Raw genomic sequence first — 19,898 nt, 5'->3', positions numbered from 1 at the left:
ACTCACCTACTCACCCTCCCAAAGTCAAGGCTGGATGCCAGACCCTTATTCTGCCCATTGTGGCATTGACTTCCTCGTGTCCATGGTCTTCTTGTTCTCAATTTATTCTTTCCCATTCTGTTGTTCTTTGGGTCATTGTTACTATTTTTATTTTTTTTAGCTCACCTGGTACGTAGTTCCGGGGAGCTTATGGGATAGCACGTCATCCGTCTGTTCATCCGTCCGTCCACAAATACTTGCAACTTCTCTGAAACTACACAAACGATTTTGATGTAACTTTACCACAATGTTCATCACCCTGGAAGTACCAAAGTTTGTTCATAATGGCATTTAAAAAAATCAGGCCCGAAAGGGGTCTATGGTGGTTGCCCCCAAACATAGGTATTTACTTTCTTCTCAGAAACTGCACATGCAATTCAGATGAAACTTGACCACAACCTTCATCACCCATGATGTACCAAAGTTTGTTCACGGTATTTAAAAAATTGAGGTCTGAGGGGGTCTACGGAGGGAGTTTGCAGGGGTTGCCCCCCCCCCCACCCCCCTAAAGAGGTATTTGCTTTCTTCTCTGAATCTGCACATACAATTCTGATGAAACTTGACGACAACCTTCATCACGCATGATTTACAAAAGATTGTTCACGACAATAAAAAAAAACATTGGGGTCAAAGGGGTTCTACGGGGACTTGGGGGGTTGCCCCCCCCCCAATATGTATTTGCTTTCTTCTCTGAACCCCCCCCCCCCCACACACACACACACACACACACACACACACACACACACACACACACACACACACACACACACACACACACACACACACACACACACACACACACACACACACACACACACACACACTTTCGATGAAACTTGACCACAACCTTCATCACCTGTGATGTACCAAAGTCTCATCACGGCATTAAAAAAGAAAGCCATAGGTATTTACTTTCTTCTCCGTTACTTATTTTGTGGGTCATCCATGCCTACCAGTGGTTCCCTTGTTATCTTATCCAGCCACTACCAGGTGAGCACCCAGGGATATTGCCCCTATTTTTTTTAATCAGGATTTCAGGCTCGTAGTGGAGCTGCAACACACTCGCACACATGGACATACAGATGAATACACAAGACACAACACAGTACAGGAGGAGGAGGAGGAGGAGGAGGAGATTGGGACCATACTCTGTGCAGAGCGTTGGTGCTGCTTAACCAGTCTCCTTGGCTATTGGGCACAATCCTGGACGGGTCGCCACTCCGACACAGTATACCAGCATGCTGGCACTCATTTTGCCGACCTCAGAAGGATGACAGGCAGAGTCAACCCCACCTGGTATTAATTCAACAGCTGAGTGGGATTTGAACTCAGGATCCGAGGATCCCAAGCCCACCACCCTAACCATTAAGCCAACAGTAGGCATATAACACATTATTGTTAGACAAGAAGTCTTTGGTATGACTCGCCTGGGTTTTGAACCACCTAACTCCCAGATACGGAGCGGACACTCTAGCCATTACACCACAATGTTCCTCCTTTACTCCATGTGTTTGTCCTCCCCTCCCCCATCCCCACACCCTCTCCATGCCTTTTGGTAGTTTGTGAACCTGCTGCCTTTTGCCCTTATAAGACACACACATCAAATCCACAGACCCTTGTATAAAAAAAAAACTCATCAAAAGCTATCCTGCCAGCACAAAATAATTTCAACCACTTTTTAAATCCTACAAGTTTGAAGTTTTATTTCTCATGCTTTTGCAAAATCTCATATTTCCCACAATGTTGGTTTTTGCTTGTCTTCCTTTCTTTAGCTTTACCGACATCACTATCAAATGCGGTGCCAAGCACGACATCCTCTGCCTGGCGTTTTCCCTGCCACATATCCTTTCCACAGTCCTTATGTTTATGCACCTCCATTTACACCATTACCTCCCGGTGTTATTGGAGGTGCGTATGACGCAAGGCCAGACTTCAACCTGCCCTTTGGGAACATTCCACCTCTCTTGCTGCCAATACCCAGGTTTGACCCGACAATACCTTTTCCTCGGCAACTCCCGAGAGGAAATTACAGACCGGGGGCAGTTGGAGCACCCTTTGGAGGTTTATAATGGCCTGCTAACACTTCGATAATGATCACCTTTGCACATTGTTTCCTATTAGTGTTCCGTTTTTAAATGTTCGTTTATCCAACTCCAACTGTGATTAATAATTTGGGATTTTTTTTTCAGATAGAACCCATCCCAGTTTTCATGGAGACAAAAAAACCCTCAATATTGTAGAAGCCAGTCTGAACACATGACCCAACTGTGTTGAATTACCAGACAAAAACAGTGTAAATTTTTTTATTTCATTGTGGATTGTACACATGGATTGTGTGTATTAAAACACCATTTGCATGTTGTAAATGGCAAGTACCAATATGTTCCAAATGTTGGTCAACGCAACAACCACTGCACTGCTTCATGTAATTTATTTTGATTGTGGTGTCTGTGCAAGATATACTGTGTGTATATGTGTATATATATATATATATATATATATATATATATATATATATATATATATATATATATATATATATATATATATATATATAGTTTTCAAACAAAACATGAAAAATTAGCATTGTCTATTTCCTTGTTGTATGTCAATATCTAAGAACATGCCACTCTCCAGAAAAATATTAGAATGAGATAAAGGGTCTTCTCTAGGTTGATTGTGGTATCCTTTGATTTTTTTTTTTTTTCTTGTCTAAACAAGACTTTCAATTTGAAAATTTGCTCCCCAATGTATATTTGTCATGCTCTTTAAAATATAAGTACAACATCAAGTTATGAGGTCAAATTTTTCCCCTTTTCAAAAGCACTTAGCAGCCAAAAACATGACTTCTATTCCAATTGCATCAATAAATTCCCCCACTGCTGGGGAATATGTGCGGCACTGGCTTTGTACTACTTTGAAAAGGATTAACATATGTGCTGACTTTCATTGGTGTGGAAAATTCTTTTTTGAGGGGGTTGTGGTGGGTGGGGGGTGGGGGGTCGATTTTTGAAACCTTGATTACAAAATAGCAAATTTTCAGTGGATGAGTTAATTTTGCCCAATTTCTGGCCTCTCTAATGACCGCAGTTGCTCAGGGAAACTGCTGTGTTTGGTCGTTTGTTTTGCCCAGACCATGATCTAAATGATTACGGTACCAGCTGCAAGACTTCCCCGCTCTGCGCAGACAGGCATAGTGCCTCGCTTGGTGACCCCTGACCTTGCCCTGCCATAGCCAGTCAGTCCACCAACATTCACTTTCTCTTGGTGCACCACACGGCCATGCCCAGCACCTTCGAATCTGTGGAATGTAGAAACTTTAAAAAAGTAATCTTTGTTTTCCCCATCATTACCAATCTCTAGAATAGTAATACAATTTATCTTTGATACAAAACCTGGACTTCAAATGTCTTCCATGCCTGAAATTCCAGACTTACTAGAAATGAAGGATACATACCTGGCAGGTACAACCTTTTCTGTAGCGGAACTTGAGGCTACGGCGCTGAGTAGGTGACAGGGACTGCCAGGTTTGGACCCAGTCGCAGCTGTTCACAAACAGTCTGCCTTCTTGTACCCTGCCTACATAGGCACACATTGCTCCAGGTTTTTTTAAAAATCAATGTCTGTACTTATGCCCCGAGTGTTTTCTTACAAAGAAGAGATCAGGGGTATTATTTGATCTCTCATCAAAAATATATCCAACATTTATTTCTTCTTTCATTCTGTATGCCCATATGTGAGTGAATTACAGGACCTGTTATGAGGTAGTGCGTCCTTTCGGGCTGTGGCCATAGCGAGCAGCCACCTGGTGGTGCTGGAGTTTGTAAATAATACACATGATGAATCTTGTCAAAGCCTTGAAACATCTGCATGCAAAGGTTCAAAAGCATTCTGAAATTTTGTTTAATGTATGGTAAATTTAAACTGTTACCAGACAGGATTTACACTGTAGACCTGTCATTAACAGTGAAGGTAAGAATGTGTGAATGAGTTGCTGGAAAATGTAGGATCACAAGTTAAGGGAGTGGGTTGTTCTAAATATGACTGCACCTATACCCAACATCGCAATTTGCAATCTTTCAAATCGTTTTTTTTTAACCCTGTTTTTTCTTGCAGAATCCTTAAATACAAAATCGACTTCTTTTTTTTCACTTGAATGCCCCAACTGGAATCCGAGTTTTCAAAAGGAAAGACTTTGAAAACTATCTGTTGAGTGCAATACTTATTATTTTGCTTTTGTTTATTCCTCAAAACGGTATTTCAAGTCCCAAAAGCTGCCATGGCAGAAATGGGACATGGTTATTCACACTTCCTTTTTGTCGATATAATTTTGGTGTCCGTGCAAAGAGCAGATTAGTCTGACTCAGCAGATTGTCTTTTTTCTTAAGATTCATGATGAGCCAGCTGGATTCTTAACAATGCAGTTGCATGATAGATTTCTCTGAATACCAGCTTTGGCTCCAGAAGCTGAGAATCCAAATAATTCATACTGCTACTTTTCACCACATTTTAAATAGCAACTTCTGGGATATTACTTTGCTGTCCATAGCATGAGGCTATCATTGATATTTGTTTCTTGCATAAAGGTAGTTGCTGCCTTGTATGCACAAACAAAACTTTTCCTGTAAATTATAGTAATATTGCCTATTGCTTGTGCTGCTACTATACTACTTTTAACAGCCCCAATTATTGCTACCTTGTGAGGTTGGCTGGTGAATAGTTTTTGGCCAGTCTTTCACGAACTGGCTGGCCAGGCCTGGCGTTCGACTGAAGGTGGCAGGAATTTTGAAATTGGCCAAGATACCAGCAATAACTTACTTCCTGTGGATCATTTAACATCCAGCAATGATCAGTGCAGATATATATATTTTATATATATATATATATATATATATATATATATATATATATATATATATATATATATATATATATATATATATATATATATATATATATATATATATAGATATATATATATATATATATATATATATATATATATATATATATATATATATATATATATATATATGAAAACCACAAGGGGAAAACCAGAGATGTCAGGATAAGTCAATTTTGAAGAAACTGAAAAACAAAGTTTCAAGACTTTGGTGGACTGTTTAATAACTGTCATAGATTTCTTTTCCAGTAAAAGGAAGAGTGATCATTGACCGATCAAATTAAGCATGTAACATTTTCCAAGCTTCTGTGTTATTTAATTTAAGAGCAAAGAACGAATCAATGTTGCAAACTGACATCACTGGTTATTCCCTTGTTTAACAATTGCCATGCAATTTTAACCCAGGATGTGCAGCAAATTCATGCTTGTTGGTTATTAGCATACATTACATGACTTTGGTGATCACAGATTATTTTTTTCAACATTAAACGGTCATTGTTTTTTGTTTGATTGGTGTTCAATGCCATACTCAAGGGTATTTCGCTTATATGACGACGGATTCTCCATTTCTTACTCCGTACTACTTAATATGATGGAAAACGGGGAGGAAATCAAGGATAAACCACCCCCGCGATAGCCGAAGTCACCTCATGTGACTCCCTCATATACCTAAGCAGGTTGATTGAGCGGTGGGTACATCGAATGAGGATGGGTACTCAGACGCGCTAACCATTAAGCCACGGCATGGGTCCCATAAAAGTCACAATAAAGGTTTGACCAGGCTTGAACCACGAAATGCACCAACTACGGAGCCCGTGATATAACCAAATAGGCCATTGTAGTGCTCAGAGTTTATGCTGTGAAAGTTTTACAACCTTTCATTTTTTAGTTTCTCAACTGAATATTATGGTGGAACAGTTAACATGAATGAAAGGGAGATAACCAGGAGTAAAGTACTGACAACTCTGGGTTTCTACTTGTTCAGCTTTGACAACACTTGTTTTTTTATTGCACGGCTAAACTTTATACCATATAAATTATGTGACACCCCTGGTTATTTGTTAAAGTAATATTGTGAGAGGAAACCTTATGTTGCCAACTATTGGCAGGTGCAATAACCCTGAAATTTATAAAAAGTGACATCTCTGTTTTTTTTTTTTTTTTTTTTTTTTTTTTTTTTTTTTTGTATACCTTGGTCGAGGCTCGTATGAGAGCTAACACACAACTCACAGCAAGGAGGCATGAGACAAGAGGGGCGGGAGTGGAAGGGACAAAACATTGGGGAACAGACACAGGTGAACTGTGGAAGGGAGAGGGATGGGGATGGGACGGGGAACATGGCGAGGGGGATATCGACATTAAAGGGACGTCCAGGAGGGAAAGCAGGAGAATTGAAGGAAGTGGGCTTGGGTGGATTATCGGGGTAGAAAAGATCGAGGATTTGGATGGGGGAAGATAAGAGGTGGTGGTGAACAGCTGTTTTGAAAGCCTGGAGGGAAGAATGGGAAAGAATAGAGTGAGGGAGCTTATTCCAAAGGCGGGAAAAAAGAGGAATGAAAGAGTGAAGATGAGCAGTGATTCGTGATTTTGGTAGTTTTACCAGAAGGGGGTTGTTGGCGGACCTTGAGCGCCCTGTGGAAATGTGGTTGGGACAAATCACAGAGAGAGCAGAGGGGGCAAGGCTGGAGAGGAGTCGGTAGAAGACAGAAAGACCACCGACCAACCTGCGGTGATTGAGTGAGAGGCCCAAAGACTCAGCTTCATTGCGGGAGATGCCAATGATCTTAAAAGCCCTGGTTTTTCCCTTGGTTTTCCCCTTGTGGTCTTCATATATATGTATATATGTATATATGTATATATGTATATATATATATATATATATATATATATATATATATATATATATATATAAAGACCCACCCACATCTCTCACCTATGAATGGAGGGAATAACCAGTCAGCTCTCACCGAATCAACTAAACCCAGGTGGCTAGGATTATATAAATAATTGACACCTCCCACACTCCTCAAGCCGAAGAAGTTGCATAAAACAACCCAAGAAGGCCTACACAAGGTAAGCACTATGCTGTTTCAAACCCTTCCCAGAGTTCCTCCACAGCTATAAAGACGTTCACACAGAGTATACACATGAGAAATCCCAATGCGACACACCCCCTCAGCTACCGGAGCGGTTTCATCGCTTATTGGCGAATCATCAATGACAGCGCAGACAGCAATGCATACCCATGAGGCTCCCAATCATGTACCACATGCAAATGTCAAAAACAGTCAATATATACATAATAAAGAAAGACAATGGCCCTGTGCTTTTTCTGGTTTTCATCAATGATCTCTCAAATTCTCTGGAAATCCTCTTTATCTCTTTGCTGATGACTCTACCCTCTGCTGTACTGTTTCTCATCCCTCTGATTGGCAGGCAGCACCCTCTTCAATCTCTGCAGATCTGGATAAAATCACAAGCTGGGCAAACACTTGGAATATGTCTTTCAATCCTGAGAAATCTCACACTCTCACCATGTCTCTCTGAAAAGACTGTCTGGAAAACTCCCCATCTACTTTCTCAACAATCCTCTTAAAGAAGTCCTTTCATTCAAGCTTCTGGGTCTCCGTATCTGCCATGATCTTTCCTGTGAAAGCAACATCTCCAAGCTGGCCTCCAAAGCCATTCGCCGACTTGGCATCCTTCATCATGTAAAGTCCTTCCTTGGCACACCTAAGTTTCTAACCACTTTCAAAGCTTTCATCTGCAGTCTGATGGAGTACTGCTCCCCATTCTGGGGTGGTGCTCCTTCCTCACACCTAGCTCGACTAAATGCTGTGGAAACCAAGGCTTTTTATGAACCTTGGTATCTTCTGCGATGAAGCTGAGTCTTTGGGACTCTTGCTGTCTCACCAGAAGCAGGTCGGTGATCTTTCTGTCTTCTACCCTCTCCTCTCCAGCCTTGCCTCTCCCTCTCCCTTTGCTCTGTCTGTGATCTGCCCCCACCCCCTATATTTCCTCAGGGTGCTCAAGGTCTCCCAAAAACCCCATTCTGGTGAAACTGCCAAAATCAAGAATCACTGCTCACCTTCACTCTTTCATTCCCCTATTTTTTTTCTGCCTCTGGAACAAACTCCCACACTCTCCTCAATACCACTCCTTCCTCCAGGTCTTCAAAACAGCTGTTCACCACCATCTCATATCTTCCACCATCCAAAATCTTGATCTTTTCTTCCCCCGCTAATCCACCCCAAACCCACCTCCTTCAAATTCCCTGTTTTCCTTCCTGAAAGTCCTTATAGTACCATCTTGTTTGCCCTGTGTACCTCGCCCCATCCCTCTCCCTTCCACAGATATCTTATTGTCTTTGTTCCCCACCATTTTTTGCTTCCCTCTCCCTCCACTCTTGTCTCATGCCTTGTTGTATGTTTCTGTGTCGTAGCTCCTTAGTGAGCTTCTACTTGGTATAAAAACATAAGTGCTCGCTAATCACAAGAATTCCCTGCTATTAAACGACTGCTGTTTTTGTTGACTTTGTAATTAATTGGGTTGTGCTTTGTTTGTGTATATATGTACTAACAGGGGTGCCCTGCGTTGCCGGGTGATGCCGGGTCTCTCCTCTCATTCCTACCCCATCCCCACCCCTCTCTCTGGACTCTCATCCCACCCCTCCCTCCAGACTCCCACTCCACCCCATCACCTCCCTCCCCCAACCCCCTTTCCCTCCGGACTCACACCACCCCCCCCCTTCCCCTGCCTCCCCTGATTAGTGGGGGTTGGCTTTGGGGCTTCCAAATCTCTGGGGATGTGTACAGTGCAAAATTCCAAGTTATCTCCACAGTTGACTTGCAATACCGTCTGCCACCACCACTAGGTGGTGCTACACGATATGCATTTACATGGAGAATTTTCATCGACATTCCCTCCCGAACCTCTGTTCCCTCCTCCAGTCCTGTGCCTACAGATTAAACCAAGTAGCCCATGTTCACCACGAGGTAAAACTTGGTTCATGTGCCAAGTTTGGTGGCAATTAGCCCAGTAGGTTTGATGTGATTGGTGTTTCATACGCACACAGGCAGACAGAAAATGACATTTATTTATTTGATATATATCTGCTTTGCATCCTTCCAAGGGACGACACGCACACAGTGATGGTAACCAGGGTGACATTTTATAGGACATACCTCTCGGCCTCTAGGGCCGAGGCTGTCCTATTGTTTGTAATGCCCATTCTGGAATATCATATTGCCGTTGCAGAATTTGAAAATACAAGCTTTCAAATAATATGATCCAAGCTTTAAAACAATATGACATGGTTTGCATATTGAATTTCTGTTGGGGGGTGGGGGGAGATTTTAATTTCGATTTCTTAACATTGTTATTGTTACTTAATTTATGCTTGGGGCTCAATTTAACATCATGTCCTTGAAAGATGGATTTATGTTTAATTTTAGTTTAAAATATAATTTTCTTTCAGCAGAATTTGCCTATTTTGTTTTTAACGGTAAAATTGGTTCATTTAGAATGGAATGCCAAGGGCTGTTATTTTTATTGTTTTTCGTTTTTCTGTTATGATGATGCCAATTCCAAACGGAGCTCATTGAAGGTAGCTACTGACTTCTGCCTCGAACATTAGGTGAGTTGTTTAAAAGAAACAAACAAGTGAATGAATAAATACTTCAAGAATTTTTTTCCCCCACATTTTTATATCTTATTTGTTTGCATATATTTAACATTGCAGTAGTTTTCTAAAATATTTTTTGGTTCATTACCTCCGCCACGAAAGGTTGGCGGAGGTTGTGTTTTCACCCATCTGTCTGTCTTTTTATTTTTTCTTCATTTTTTTTTGTCTGTGAACAAGATATCTCAAAAAGTTGTGCATGGATTCGGACAAAATTTGGTGGAGAGATTGGGTGTGTGACAACGATGAAATGATTACATTTTGGTGAAGATCCAAATCTGGATCTGAATACAATAAATTTTTTTAGTGATTCTTCACCATTGAGAGATGGTGCCAAAAACGATATATAATAGTATAACACAATATCTCAAAAAGTTGTGGACGATTTATTACAAAACTAGATGGATGAGTTAGGTGAAAAGAACAAGCCAATTCGATTTTGGTTCAGATCCAGCCGATAAGTGGGATACAAAACGTAAACTGTTCAGCCTTGCAGAGGTACGCGCTCGACCAAGTGCTATTCTAGTTTTATAATGGGATATCTTTAAACAATAGAGGTGTCAGAACGAAGTGGTCCATTTTGTGGCAAAACAATCCCATAGTGAAGGAATCAAGTTTGGTGTCTATTTTGCAATAATATTGGCTTAGAAAGTCTGACATTCTTTCACAAGAGTCGGCTTTGGGCTCATACCGTCGTTGCATAGACCTTCTCAATTGATAAAACACGACATCAATCCTGTCTCTTTTTTTTCATAATTATGGTTCGCACATATCAAACAATGTTATCGTCTTTTAATTGTAAATGTGCAACATCAATAACATGTTCACATTCATCACAAACCTCTTGATAATTTGGTTGCTCACTCACATTTGTAACAAATATGTTATCAAACTATCTCTATTACGGAAGTTTTCTTTTGCTTTAATTCCCAGAATGACATGCCATTAATGAAACAATTTTGCTTCCTGTTTTTAAGGTGCAGTTATTAACCTCGCCCGATTGGGAGAATTTATTGCAATCAGCCTGGTTGTCAGTGACTGTGTGAGTCCGCATGCAGATGTTTAATATAAATCGTTCATTCTCAGATTTAACATAATCCATAGACCTTGGTAACTCTGCAGTTAAAGGCTCTTTCTGAAAAAAAATTTCAATCGTAAAATGAGAAAGTAGTTGTCTGATTTAACCAAACATTGATTTTATACCTTGAATGTGGATTTTCCGAGGCTTTTAAGCCTGAGGGTTTTAACAATACACAACCACTACCGATGTACTTTTCATGGTAGATGTGGATGTGGGAATTTATTGGATGACAGAGCTTCATATGTTCCCGAAGGAACACGAAAAGCTGTTGTAAAGTTGCTGTGTGCCACTCAGTGAGTGGTTGCATTGGTTCTCAAATTGACTGTAATCTACATGCTGTGACAAAGCTCTGCGTTGTTCAATGTTCGTGTCCTTTTGTGAACGTTTTCACACTGTTTTTTGCTTTGAACCACGTTTTCTTTCTCAGCCATAACCTGAGCTCTGTCAATTGTCTTTCATTACCACTTTGAATGGTCGCCGCGATTTGGCAGTGAAGTTGTAAGGTGAAGAGCAAAAGTACTTACCTTGATCATGTTAACTTTGTAAATGAACATTAAGTGTTGATTTGTTGAGTTTGACAGTTCTGAAGCAAGCCTCCCACTCAAAACTTTTCCTCTGATCACTGAATGGAAAACCGAAAAGCGAGAGAAGAAATACAATTGATACGATCAGTGCCATCATAGATGTGTGTTATATGTAACATCAATCGTTGATCATTACAATTGTATATTTTTTCAATGAGAAAGAATGCTATCAATATGCAAGGGCATCTTTTCAGCTCTCACATTTGTCTTGATGAACACTCTGTCATGATAGGACATTCAGGTATAAATAGTGTTCATAACTGGGTTACAGGGCAATGCTCCCATTATCTGTTTCTCCAAACTGCCATTTAAAATTGTTCAATATTAAAGCCTTTATAAGTTTGTTAGAGAAAATGAGAGAGAGTGTGTAACATACCCACATCCGCACTGCAAAATATCTCCTGTGGGTGCCTCTCCTGGTTGCAGGGACAGTTTGCAAACACTTGAGTGGTCGAAGTCGTGATGAGGAAGCAGATGTGAGCCAGTATTGCAACTCGATGCATGGTACTATCCAAGAGGTATCACTGCCACTAACAGATAGAAAAACTGTAAGTAACGAACATAAACTGAAATGTATCCTTATCCCTTGATTCTCTCTACAAGCGTGCAGGAGCAGGTAGTGAAGGAAAATTAGGACAGAGATGGATACAAATTGTTTCTTCAGATATAGTTCACACTCCAAGATGTAACAAGACAAAACTACAGATCAGCAGAAATATAATACGTTTATATCCTAAAAATGGAGGCAGACTATTGAATTGAAATTAAAACATCAGGTAAAAACATCATGCATGAACGCTGAAGACTGAAAGACTGCTTGAATTTATAGAACCCCCTCCATTGTCATCCTCCTCACTAACTTCCCTGCATCCCCCCTCCCTTCCCACCACAATTTCCGACTTACTAAGGCTGACGCAACCCTGTGGTTCAGGATACTGCCTTTGACACCCAAAATGTTAAAGGATACAGCTTTTGGGGCATAGGTGCAGGTGGGTGGCTCCAGCATACAAAGCTTGACAAATCCCACATGTACATTAGGCAGGACTGCACCCCACTCCACTCTGGGAGCACATGCTAATAATGATACCATGCACAATAACTAACACTCTGGTCAAAATCAAAGCTGCTGTTGAACAGCCTCAAAGATCACTTTGGCTGTCAATAACTGATAAGAATCAGCCAAAACATCATTAGACAAAAATAATTTTGCAGCGGTGTTAGATGTGCACAACAGTTGATGTGGAAATTTTCGATGTATTTGCATGCGGGTGCGTAAAGTCCCCTCTAATCTCATAAACATAAAGCAGCTTCATGAGTAGCTGTAATCTTCATCTGTGGTGGGACGATGGATGGGTATCTGTGATGGGAAGATGGATGGGTTCTGAGACTATGCTTATGCTTTTATTGAGCAGAGGATGAACTTCATGGAAGTTGTTTGGGTTGTGTTTTTAATTAACAGTTAGGTTGCTCAACTTACCAGCAACGGGTCCTTTGGTGCATCCTTCGTATCACCTGGTGGTTTGTTTGATTTTCCTTTTTTCTACTGCCTCACTATTTTTGTTCCAGCTCATTCTTCATTTTACAATCTTTCAGTTTTCTGACCTCGTTTTAATTTTCCCAAGTTCTTTATGCAAGTTCATCATAATATATTATTCCAGTAATATAACTCTGAATTAGAAACTTAAAACTCGCGTGAAGTTGATGGTCCATCATCTAAATCCCCACGCTTCCCACTGAAAGTAAAATTGAAAGATGACAAAAAGTTCCACCAGGAATGACCAAATATCAAATTATGAGTTTTTTTTTTTTTAATCTTCAGTTTTGATCCCCCTGTGGCCCAATGTCCCCACCCCCTGGGACATGAAACAGGGGTCAAATCCCCAAAAATCGTTATATATTTAAATGCGTCCCTCAATGTTGATTGCATACACAAAGTTTCATCAAAATTTTTTTCTCAGATGTGCCTGAAATTGCATTTTTTGTTTGTTTGTGTATTTGACCTTTTGACCCAACGCCAGGGGTCAAAAGCTTGGGGATATTAACATTACTTCACCTCACCTCAAACTGACGTTCATTATTCCTTACACAAGGTGGTCCATGAAATGATGCCAGTTTTCATTTCTTTGCAGGTTGATGTCACTGTACATCAAGAGAATCTTGTCTAAGTACTGTTCATTGTGGGCTGGCAGGATGGCCTACAGGTACGCATACTCATGTCTAAGCTGTCGAGCCGAGGTTTGAATCCTGACCCAGCTATAACTGTCATCCTGGTGTTTCACAGGAAGGGTGATTCACCCATTTGTTTGCCGTCCCTCGGATGGACGTTAAACTGGGCGTCCCGTCTGCCAGCATTAACCGGTGGGCATTAAAGACCTCACGGTGTCCTTCGCAAAGAGTAGGCGAGCTATCACCAGCACCATGGTCAAATTACTGCTTTAACCTGCAGAGGTCATCACATCAGTGGCACAGCTGCACCCTTTGCAAGTGATGCTACCTGACAGCCTTGTGCTGCATACGAAAGAAGACTGTTAATTGCATTTTTTTTTTCACCTCGCACCTGAAGGTCATTTATGAACTGGACCAATGTGTGTCATACTATTTGTTTAACAAAGTGTGACTAGTGAAATTACCTCTGACCACATTTGTGAAGTAAGGGTCAGGTTTGTAACCTGAGTCAATATATTTCTCTGGTAGAACCTGTATAGAGATGCTCTGTATCGAGAATGGTGTAGTCATGAGATTAGTCACATTATGATGATGATGATGATGATGATGATTGTTTTGGCATGAACTCACAATGGTTCGTTCATGTGAGGTTTATACAGTAGTTGATTCGTTTGTCAGGTTTCATGTGCAAGTTGGTGTAACTCTCCATATTGTGAGTCATTCTTGGCTTTCTACATGAAAGTTTTGAAGACTGCATCGTTACTCTCGAGTTTCCAGAAATCGTTTTGGAATGCCATGGTGCCACTTGTAAGCCCCGACTGAAATTCATGCGATGACTCGTTGGGACATTTGAAGAGTCTGGTCTTTCCACAAAGCCCACAAACTCTCACAGAACTTGGGGAAGAAGTTGTAGAAGTGTGCAATTTCATTGAGAACTTTTTTTTTTTAGTCATCCAACACTAATGGCAGAGCTTGTACACAAATGGATACATCAGGTGCAGTAAGTACCAGGACATTAAGAAACCTAAGTCAAATCAACATAGTATTTGGTATACTAACCTAAGTTGTGTACTCAGGTGGGAGCACTGCATAAACTGACTTTACTTATCCTCATTGTGTCTTTCGACACGTCTTGTCAAAATAAAATGTAAAAAAAACGAGGAAGATCCAGGGAATTGCACGAGTAATTTAGACAAACCTCCCCTCAATTTGTGCTTGTATGAGAAAGGGCGAAAGGTGTTATACTGAAAGGCCAGAAAGATGCTGCAAGACCCATAACACCCATCCTTAATTATTCACCCGTTTGCCATGCAGCGGGAAGACAACGAATGTAAGTTACTTTACTTATCCTCCTGTGTGTGTGTGTGTGTGTGTGTGTGTGTGTGTGTGTGTGTGTGTGTGTGTGTGTGTGTGTGTGTGTGTGTGTGTGTGTGTGTGTGTGTGTGTGTGTCTGTCCGTGTCTGTCCAGGGCTCCAGGTCACAACCTTAAAAATATATATATAAAAAAAATTGAGCTCCAGGTCATAACATTTGAGTTTTGTCATAAAATTTTCAAGAAGCCTTTATAATGAGAATATGGAGAACACTAATGGATCAAAATGTCAAATGGCAAAGTCACAGTAAATACAAATAGGTCTTACTAGTCCATCCGCAGCACAGCACGAGATGGGTTTTGTAATCGCTTCCATGGTTCTTTATTTACCTTTTCAGCTTTTGTCATCAAATTTTCAACAAACCATTATTATGAGAATTTGGAAACACTAATTAATAAATTTTGCATTCTTTTTAGCTGTTGTTTTCGTTACGTTTAGTTCAAGTATAAAGCAGACAGGCTTTGCATTTTGAGATGCTTTCTCGTTTTAAATGCAACCCATATTTTTAATGATGTACGAAGGGTTTGATACGATGTATGTACTCTTATAGATATGCAGCCTCATCCCTGACTCCTTGTTATAATTCCAAAGATGTTTTTGTTATTGACTTGCAAGTGGATGTCAAATTTCTAATTTTTATGTTTTATAACATGGACAACGCGAGACTTCATAGACCACCTTACCCCTGGCGGCCCACCCAGTCTTGAGAAAAAGGACATGGGAAGGGTTTTTACAACTCTTGCTCCGCATTTCTGAGCATGATCTATATTGGTTTTGTTTGTGAACTTTGAATAACAGGCGTGATGTTAACCATGCGAAGTTAGCTCTGTCATTGCATTGCGATCACTGATCTCTATTATACTGACAAGATAGCGGGTCCGGCGCATGGGACGAAGTCACTGGATGCCATTTTGAACATCGCATAAAACCTGCAATGCACAGGCCGTGCACATGTTCTAACTTTGTGTTAGCATTCATTCGTCAGTAAAATTGCAGCTTGTGCACTGAGAAACTGCACAAACAGACAATTCCATGGATGTGGAAGCCATCCTGGTTGGTACCCCATTGATTTCGTTCAGATTATTCTTAGTCATTATTATACTTCCTCCACCGTTTTGCACTTTAATTCGCTTTTATATTTGTTTTATCTGCAACCACTTAAGCAATTGACACAAAGTTTTCAACATAGGAGTGACTTCCCATGGATATTTTTTAAATTGATAACTGTGACATCATAGGTCATCTGGCATGGCAGCCATATTGGATTAAAGGAAAAACTTTGGACATCATCTCTGAAACCACTCGATGGAAAAAAAAAATTGAAACAGCACATGTCAGTTACTCCCCATTTGGAATAAAGTTTGATTTATGGTGTCATCGGTGAAGTGGTATGCCAGCCATAATTGGATACGTCAAAATCCTTTTCCGATCAAGATGAAAATTATTGAGGGTAATCTATGAAGAAATTTGTCAAGAGAATTAAAGTGATGATGCCATCGGTCACGTGGTCTGGCAGCCATATTGCATGGAAAAATAAATCCGATATGATCAATGCAAAACTTTAAATTTATGATCGACAACGCATGGAGAAAACAAGTTTGATACCAACTAGAAGCACCCGCTCCCTACGGGAGCCATCAAGGGGGTCATGTTAATGCCTATTTTACTCCAAGGGGTCCCAGGATTACACGCCCAAAAAATGGTTGCGATCGGTTCAGCTGTTTTTGCGGTACCTGGGAACAGACGGACGGACGGTGAATTATAGTAAGATGATGTCATGGCTCCCATGTCCAATCAAAGTCAGGTTTGGGCCCGGCGTAACTGCTTACAGTTATAAAGCACGCATCTCGTTTTTGTTGTACTGGTAAGTTGCCTGTGCTCGCACAGGATTCTAAATGGGATAGGGATGGAGAAGGCAAAAATGCAAATGGCGTCCATATTGAGCAGGCAAGCTGGGAGCAACGATTCACATTTATTGCCACATCTGATGCAATGGTGGTGAGCTGCTCCATTTGAAACTGTTTGTTCGATATATGTAGCTTTTTATGCCTAGGGTCTGTAATAAAAATTTGTATTGGTGTCAAGGCCAATGACCAATTTCAAATTAATAGTTGGGTTTATTTTGAAAACAGAGTGGAACATAACATTTGAAAATATATCGAACTTTGATGCAACTTTCCCATGCCCGTGGCATGTGTTGGTTTGACCGTGGAGCACTCGTACAGATTTTTGTAAATGGAACCCAAATAGTCGTTTATAAAGTTTTCTAAAGCTTTTCTCTCATAAATGGTCATCCATAATTATAGTGAGTGTGAGACATACTTTTTTTTTTATGAAGTGCTCCATAAACAAGCTCAAATGAGCTAAGATCCTCGTCCTCTTAATGATGATGTCATCAAAACGAATATGACGTCATTGTGATGTATCAGGTTTGCGATAAATTATCTGTGCTAATGTCCGGTTTGATTCTCACAAACAAAATTCAAACAGCTTGCCTAGTTTCGGAGATAATGATATAGGCGATTTCCATTAGCGGCGATATTATGATGTCAACTTTTTTTCTAGGAAGAATTTCCAAAATCGGAGATGGTTACTGCCTGCGCGTGGGCTTTCTGCATATGCATGGCAAGTTTCACGAAGATCCGATGAAAACTCTGGGTTGTGAAACAAAAAATGTCAAAAAATAGGAATGACATCATAAAAATTGATATGAGGTCATAGTGATGTATCATATGTGTGGTAATTCATATCTGCTAATGCCCTGTTTGATTCCCACAAACAGAATTCAAAAAGCTTGCCTAGTTTCGGAGATAATTTTTTAGGCGATTTCCATTAGCGGAGATATTTTGACGTCATAACTTTTTTTCTAGGAGGAATTTTCCAAATCGTTGATGGTTACTGTCTGCGCAGGGAATTTTTACTATACATACATATGCCAAGTTTCAGGAAGTTTCGATGAAAACTGGAGGCTGTGAAACAAAAAAGTCCACAAGAAGAAGATGAAGAACAACAACGTGAGTAAGACTTAGAGATCCTCCACGAGGATCGAAAAATTGTTTCTATTTCAATATTTCCCTGCAGGAAATTTTATTTGGGTACATGTGTAATATATGAGAGAAATCTGACTTCCTGTTGTATGCAGTCGTCAGTTTTTTTTCTTATTTGAAATTTATGCCCTCTCTATTTCACAGGATTATAATTCCAGGCTTCCCTTTTGAATTTTTTTTTATTATTCTTTGTATATATTATGTTTGAAGGGGGAGGGGGAGTGTATATATTATGTCGGAGGAGATAGAAATGTATGGAGTAGTATGGTCTGTGTACGAGTAGTTCGCCCATCTCGATGTAATTAAGTAAGGGAATGTAGCTTAAGAATTGTCTGTTTAAATGTGCACCATACGGAGGATGGTGTGTTGTCATAAATAGTTGGAGTTTAAGATAAGGAATTGTACGTATAGTATTACCTCTTGTATGTCCCACCGGATGAGGCGTCGAAGTGAGGTCGAAGCAAAGAGAGAGGAGGGGCTAAAAAGGGCTGCGCACTGTCCAGAGAGCAACGGGAGGGGATTTTTGGCGCCTCCTGAGGGGTTGGTGGAGTCATGGCTCACCCCCGTAGGGGCATAGTTTTCATTGCTCTGAGAGGGAGGAGTTTTGGAACATCTCGGGAGAGCCAGGAGAGTTGGTGTCGTCTCTCATGAGAGTTGGTTGGAAGCGAAGCAAGGAGAAGGAGAATTTGTCTTGGTACCAAGAGAGGAGGAGATCGTGTGCTGAGGAGAAATTGTTGCTCTGTCTATGCCTGCCTGCTGTCTTGTGTTCCTGCCTTTGCCCTGTACCTGCTTTGTTGTCCCTGTTTCCTGCTCGTGTGTCTTCATCACTCTGCCCAGGTGTTTTGTCGCCTGCCTCATTGCCTGTTCGTCTTTTCAGCCTGTGGACCTGCTCCATTCTTGTCCACCAGCAGAGCTGAGGCCTCATCTGGGTTTTCTCGTTCCCCATCCCTGTCCGTGCTTGAACCTGCTGTGTGGTGCCACAGGTTTCATAGTCTCATTGTATATAATTATAATTATTTATTATCGATTCCATGTTCCCCCTTTCTTCCCCACCTCAACCCATCGTCGGCGTCTCCACTATCGCGATCACCATTCCATGTTATTTGTTCGGGAAATAAACCTGTTGGCTTTAAAAGAGCTAAGAGCTTCGTGTGCTTCTTGTGATTACCCGCAAGGCCGCCATTAATTGACGTAATCCAAGAGATTGTAGCTGTCGGTCCAAATCGGCGTGGATACGACAATATAATGTACAAGACAAAATAGCTTGAATTTGCTACAAATCAACAAATCAGTCTGGTTTTTTTTTTTTGCAAAGAACAAATGCACAGATTGATGAAAGATTTCTCCATATGCACCGTAGATACAGTGGGGTGCAAAAGTATGAGTCCACTTTAATCGATGCTAAACTTTCTCAAATCATTATTTCAAACACGAATTTGTAATAATATTGAAGATATTTATCATTATTATATCATTATCCTGCACACACGAAGCGAATAGCGAGGTTAAGCTTTATATGTTCCCGAAGGAACACGAAAAGCTGTTGTAACGTTGCTGTGTGCCACTCAGTGAGTGGTTGCATTGGTTCTCAGATTGACTATAATCTACATGCTGCGGCGAATCTCTGCGTTGTTCAATGTTCGTGTCCTTTTGTGAACGTTTTCACACTGTTTTTTTTAAACTTTGAACCACATTTTCTTTCTCAGCCATAACCTGAACTCTGTCAATTGTCTTTTATTACCACTTTTAATGGTCGCCGTGATTTGGCAGTGAAGTTGAAAGGTGAAGAGTAAAAGTACTCATCAGTTTGTGATCGAGGAAAAACTTATTTAAATTGAAGGTTATATTTCAAACACGAATTGGAACATGAATAAGAAGACAAGTCTGTCATTTTAACGTACCTTCACTTAGAATTCATCCCAACCATAAATGTGCAGAGGAGTGAGATATTTTTATTCCGACTGCCTGACAGTCAACCAAAATGGAAAATAATCCCAAACAGGAAACTTACTCTTTTAACGGGT

General features: G+C 40.5%; 2 protein-coding genes and 1 long non-coding RNA gene across 3 annotated transcripts in view; 2 read left to right on the top strand and 1 right to left on the bottom strand.

Annotated features, from left to right (window-relative positions):
- FBXO7 (F-box protein 7) overlaps nt 1-2,940 on the top strand; it is a 78,336-nt gene extending 75,396 nt beyond the window's left edge. The window contains exon 9 of the mRNA XM_085897445.1: nt 1,812-2,940. Coding sequence (XP_085753571.1) covers nt 1,812-2,108 — 297 coding nt within the window. The 3' untranslated portion in view covers nt 2,109-2,940. The remainder of the gene's footprint in view (nt 1-1,811) is intronic.
- LOC147018099 (metalloproteinase inhibitor 3-like) lies at nt 2,695-11,798 on the bottom strand. The gene is made up of 5 exons (XM_085897449.1): nt 11,665-11,798; nt 11,229-11,326; nt 3,794-3,905; nt 3,497-3,618; nt 2,695-3,340 (listed from the first exon to the last, which is right to left on the bottom strand). Exons 1-5 carry the CDS (start codon nt 11,789-11,791, stop codon nt 3,134-3,136), a joined length of 666 nt encoding a protein of 221 aa, XP_085753575.1. The 5' UTR covers nt 11,792-11,798; the 3' UTR covers nt 2,695-3,133.
- On the top strand, nt 6,866-19,011 carry LOC147018098 (uncharacterized). The gene is made up of 2 exons (XR_015062283.1): nt 6,866-10,665; nt 11,715-19,011. It is a non-coding gene; the product is annotated as an uncharacterized LOC147018098 (long non-coding RNA).
- Nucleotides 19,012-19,898: the final 887 nt, after the last annotated feature.

Source organism: Eptatretus burgeri, chromosome 10 (genome assembly GCF_056783735.1).
Source record: "Eptatretus burgeri isolate ZD-2024b chromosome 10, Ebu_testis_v1, whole genome shotgun sequence".
Classification (NCBI taxonomy): Eukaryota; Metazoa; Chordata; class Myxini; order Myxiniformes; family Myxinidae; genus Eptatretus; species Eptatretus burgeri.
Note: the sequence above shows the minus strand (reverse complement) of the source record. Positions and strands in the feature narration are given on the sequence as shown.